Here is a 4,003-nt window from a genome sequence, read left to right on the forward strand (position 1 = left end):
AACCAGTTTGTCCACTCTCCTCTGACCTCTGGCATCAACATAAAATTTTGTTCCAGATAACTGCTGCTCACTGGAGGTGGTTGTGTGAAAATCCCAGTAGCTCAGCAGTTTGTGAAATGCTCAAACCAACAATCATTCAAAGTCTCGTAAAACACCTCATAACTCAAATTTGTGTTGGAAAAAACACAATAGGTTTAATTCCCAGTTCCCTTTCAGCAGAGATGATAACACAGAGCTCCACTGATTTTTTTCTCTCAGAGTCAAACTTTCTGGTTATCCTGTGTTTTCTATTTAAGGCTCCTAAATAGTTTTTTGACATTTAAACTATGAATCAACCACATATAAACAAAATATATAATATGTTCTTCTTGTCATTAAAATTAAACCTTTTAAGGTTAACAGGTGACCCACTTTCATGTTTCCTTGATTACTGGATTTATTTCCTCATTGCTTGAACTTTGGAAAGCCCTTAAAGTAATAAATTCTTTCATATGCATTTCATCAAATCATGGACAGAGAGATGGGTGAGAGTATATAAGAGCCGGCAGGCTCAGCATCTCCACACTAGCAGCTGAAGCTCCAAGAGGACTCTGAGAAGAAAGAAGAGAAGAGAATCCATTCATCTTTTTCTTGACCTGCATCAACTCAGCCATGAAGATGCTGACTGCGTTTCTCCTGCTCTGTGCCGGGATGGCCCTGACTAACGCTGCTGGTGAGTCCTAACAGAAACATGAAGCCATGAAAGAGACCGTTTAGTGTGTGTTGTGGAAACTAATGAGACGTTTAAATGCTGGTTAACCTTGTAGCTGTTCCAGAGGCAGAGGCTGAACAAATGATGGAGGAGGCGTCCGTCCAAGAAGGTGAGCTGCTCCTGAGTCTCAGTAAAGTCCAACTTGCTCTTTCTCTTCAAATATGCTGCAGAAATATCTGTGTGTGTGTTCAGTGAGAAGTGAAGAAGAAGCTCATCACTGACTGCTGTGTTTCACCTCCAGCTGATCCAGAAGCAGAGCTCCATGAGGAAATGACAGGAGAAGCACACATCCAAGGAGGTGAGCTGGGGTTGGTAGTTCAAACCCTGAAATCTGATTTCTCATTTCAAAGTCATGATCAACAATCCCTTCAGAAAGTCTCACTGAGTACTTTGTAGACCAGTTAGGTCCCTCTTGGTGGTTCCCATGTTTATTATAGATCTTTTCTACATTTGCAGATGATGCTGTCGTCCTCTCAGGAGGTTGTCCCGGTGGTTGGGCACGCTACCATGATCGCTGTTTTCTCTACATTGGAGCAACAAAGAGTTGGGCTTTGGCCGAGGTAATCAGACTGATCTGGATTCAGTCCAGAGCTCTGCAACAATAAATCCATTTCAGTGTTTCCCTTCTCTTTTTATTGATTGTGATTACGAAATACACACAGTTATTCTTCCATGATGAGCTAACTGAGAGCTCCATAGTTTAATCACCAACCTGGACATCAGCTCAAAGAGAAGTTTCCTGGAGGAGTTGCTGAATCTTTGAACTTCTTGGAATATGTGTCTCACTTTTATCATTTCTACAGAGACACTGTCAGACTCTGGGTGGAAACCTTGCTTCATTTCACAACGATGCTGAGAAGAGTTTTGTTAATGAGCTGCTACATACGGTCACTGGTGGTGAGTTACAATGGACATGGATTGGAGGCTCAGATGCTCAACAGGTAAATGACTGATGACACACAATGTAAAAGTCACCTGGTAATATGTTTCTTTAAAGTGTTTTATTCATCATATTTCAAATATTTTTGGATTGTTCAGGAGAATATCTGGCTGTGGAGTGATGGTTCACGTTACACTTACACCAACTGGTGCTCAGGACAGCCAGACAACCTTGGTGGTCAACAGCACTGTATTGAGATGTTCCCTGGAGGTAGGTCAAAGTTTGTTTCTTTGCAGGTTAAAGTTCTAATCATTCAAGTGATCAAATTCAACTTGTTTTTGTTTTGTTAACGTGAAGGATTTTGTTGGAGTAAACCAATCAGCAGTTACTTTGTCATAAGGGAAACTATTCTATTGTTTAGTGAAAGTTGTATTAACATCAAATCTGAAGCCTGCTGAATTTCACTACAACATATCAACTCCAGCTACCAGAGAAGAAAGAACTGACGACTTACAGTCAACATTTTTTAAATGTGTAGCAGCAGCAGCAGTGGGGAATGTTCTGTTTGAATTTACCCTCAAATTGTTCTTCAATAAATCCAATTTTATTAATTTTGAGAAAAAAAAAAAAAAAAACTCATTCAGTCACAACGTTTTTGACACAGATTCTCTGCTGAGCATTTCTTAATGACAGAATCCAAAATGTTGTTTCATCGTCTGACTCACTGTGTATTTATGCTGAAGCACTGAATAACAGACTCTCTTTATTTGTATACCCACATGTTCAGGGTGCTGGGATGATTTCAGTTGTTCTACTCATCGCCCGTATGTCTGTGCCAGGAGCCTCTGATCATCTTCAGTTAGAGTCAGAAAACATCAAGAAAAGAACTTCTTCTATTGTTCAATCATCAATTTTCTTTGGAGGAAAATCAGTGTAGTAAAACAAACAAAAAAAAGTTTTTTTTACATGCTTTTATTTTGAAGTATAAACTGTTCTTTAGTCTTTTTGAGCTGAAATAAATGTTGGTGAATGAAATAAGCTCTGGGTTTGTTTGTGTATCTTTTAAAAAAAGGAAATAGACTTGAAACAGAACATTCTGGACTTGATTCATCAATGGGTTGCTCTTTTTTTTCAGCCTGTAAAACCCATGGAATGACATCAAATAAGGCACATCTTATTGGATTCCTGGATGTTTTATCACTGTATTATTAATCATTGGATATCATACCTTTAAATGTTGTTTTTTGTTAAAAAGGTCATCATCAACTGCATCATATGAACAGAAAAAACCTAGCATGGCTCTTTTCACTACTAACGACTAGCACTAGCATTTATCCTTGTTCGCTTCCTACCGTAGCTCGTGGTGAGAGGGTTCACTGGAGGAAAGTGGCTCCTCTGTTCAGTTTAAGATTTGGTCCTATTAAGCATGAACTTATTAATACATGACATGAGGATTAATCATCGATTCATGATATTTTAACTGTGCTTTCTACCAAGGGTCTACTCAGATTGCTCTGGTGACAACTTGTTCTCAGGACAACGTCCAGATAAAAAGAAAGAAGGAGAGCAGTGAGGAAGGCACTAAATGACTTTACAACTTAGCAGTGGGGCACGTGTGGTGCTCCACCTTCTAGCAGAACATGGAACTACAACTCTAAATGGCATATGGGTTAAGTTACCACATATATTTCATGTTGGTTACACTTGGTTGATAGATTTTACTTTTCTTTCTTTTTTTTTCTTTTTTTTTTTTTTTTCTAATGGAATGGCAGAGTATGGTGGGTAAACACATCTAGACAAGAATCCATCTCCATCTGCATTGGAAAAACCTTGGATTTTTTTCAAGAGCTGTCTGGATTTAATCTTCATTTTTTTATAATTAATGTTGGGCCATCAGCTAGCCGGCTGATGAGAAGTTCCGTGACAAAAACATTTAGGATTTTAATGTCATCGTTACACCCCATCTCACATGTGGACCTATGAGGCCAACAACAATCCTTATGCCACACCAAACGCAACTCGCGAATTTATTCGTGGGTATCGCCTGTAACGTCGCGTTACCGCCCGAGTCTGGACGCTGGACTATTTTGACAAGCTGAGGGGCTGATGCCATCACTGTGCAGGCGGAGTAGAGCCCGCTTATTTAAAGCCCAAAAGCCCAAAAGAGCATCTAAAAAACAATGAGCTGTGGTTTCAAAAGCATGACAGGAGAGTGTGAAAGCTTTGGAGATCACAATCAAGGCCTGCTGCCTGCTGGGCGTGGAACCTCATCCTCGACCCCCCGAATCCCTGACCCATGTTCCCGGAGATCTCCCTGGGGATGATGAAGGGGACAAGGAGAGAGAGGACCGCAGAAAACTTCCATTTCTTCC

The 4,003-nt window shown here is 40.1% G+C and overlaps 1 protein-coding gene across 1 annotated transcript; it reads left to right on the forward strand.

Annotated features, from left to right (window-relative positions):
• Window positions 1–651: 651 nt before the first annotated feature.
• On the forward strand, window positions 652–3,220 carry LOC141797804 (ladderlectin-like). The gene is made up of 7 exons (XM_074679489.1): window positions 652–712; window positions 807–860; window positions 993–1,049; window positions 1,208–1,311; window positions 1,555–1,692; window positions 1,790–1,901; window positions 3,129–3,220. Exons 1-7 carry the CDS (start codon window positions 652–654, stop codon window positions 3,218–3,220), a joined length of 618 nt encoding a protein of 205 aa, XP_074535590.1.
• The last annotated feature ends 783 nt before the right edge of the window (window positions 3,221–4,003 follow it).

This window comes from Halichoeres trimaculatus, unplaced genomic scaffold (assembly GCF_033239565.1).
Source record: "Halichoeres trimaculatus isolate MK-OKI-2021-1 unplaced genomic scaffold, fHalTri1.1 fHalTri1_scaffold_9, whole genome shotgun sequence".
Lineage (NCBI taxonomy): Eukaryota > Metazoa > Chordata > Actinopteri > Labriformes > Labridae > Halichoeres > Halichoeres trimaculatus.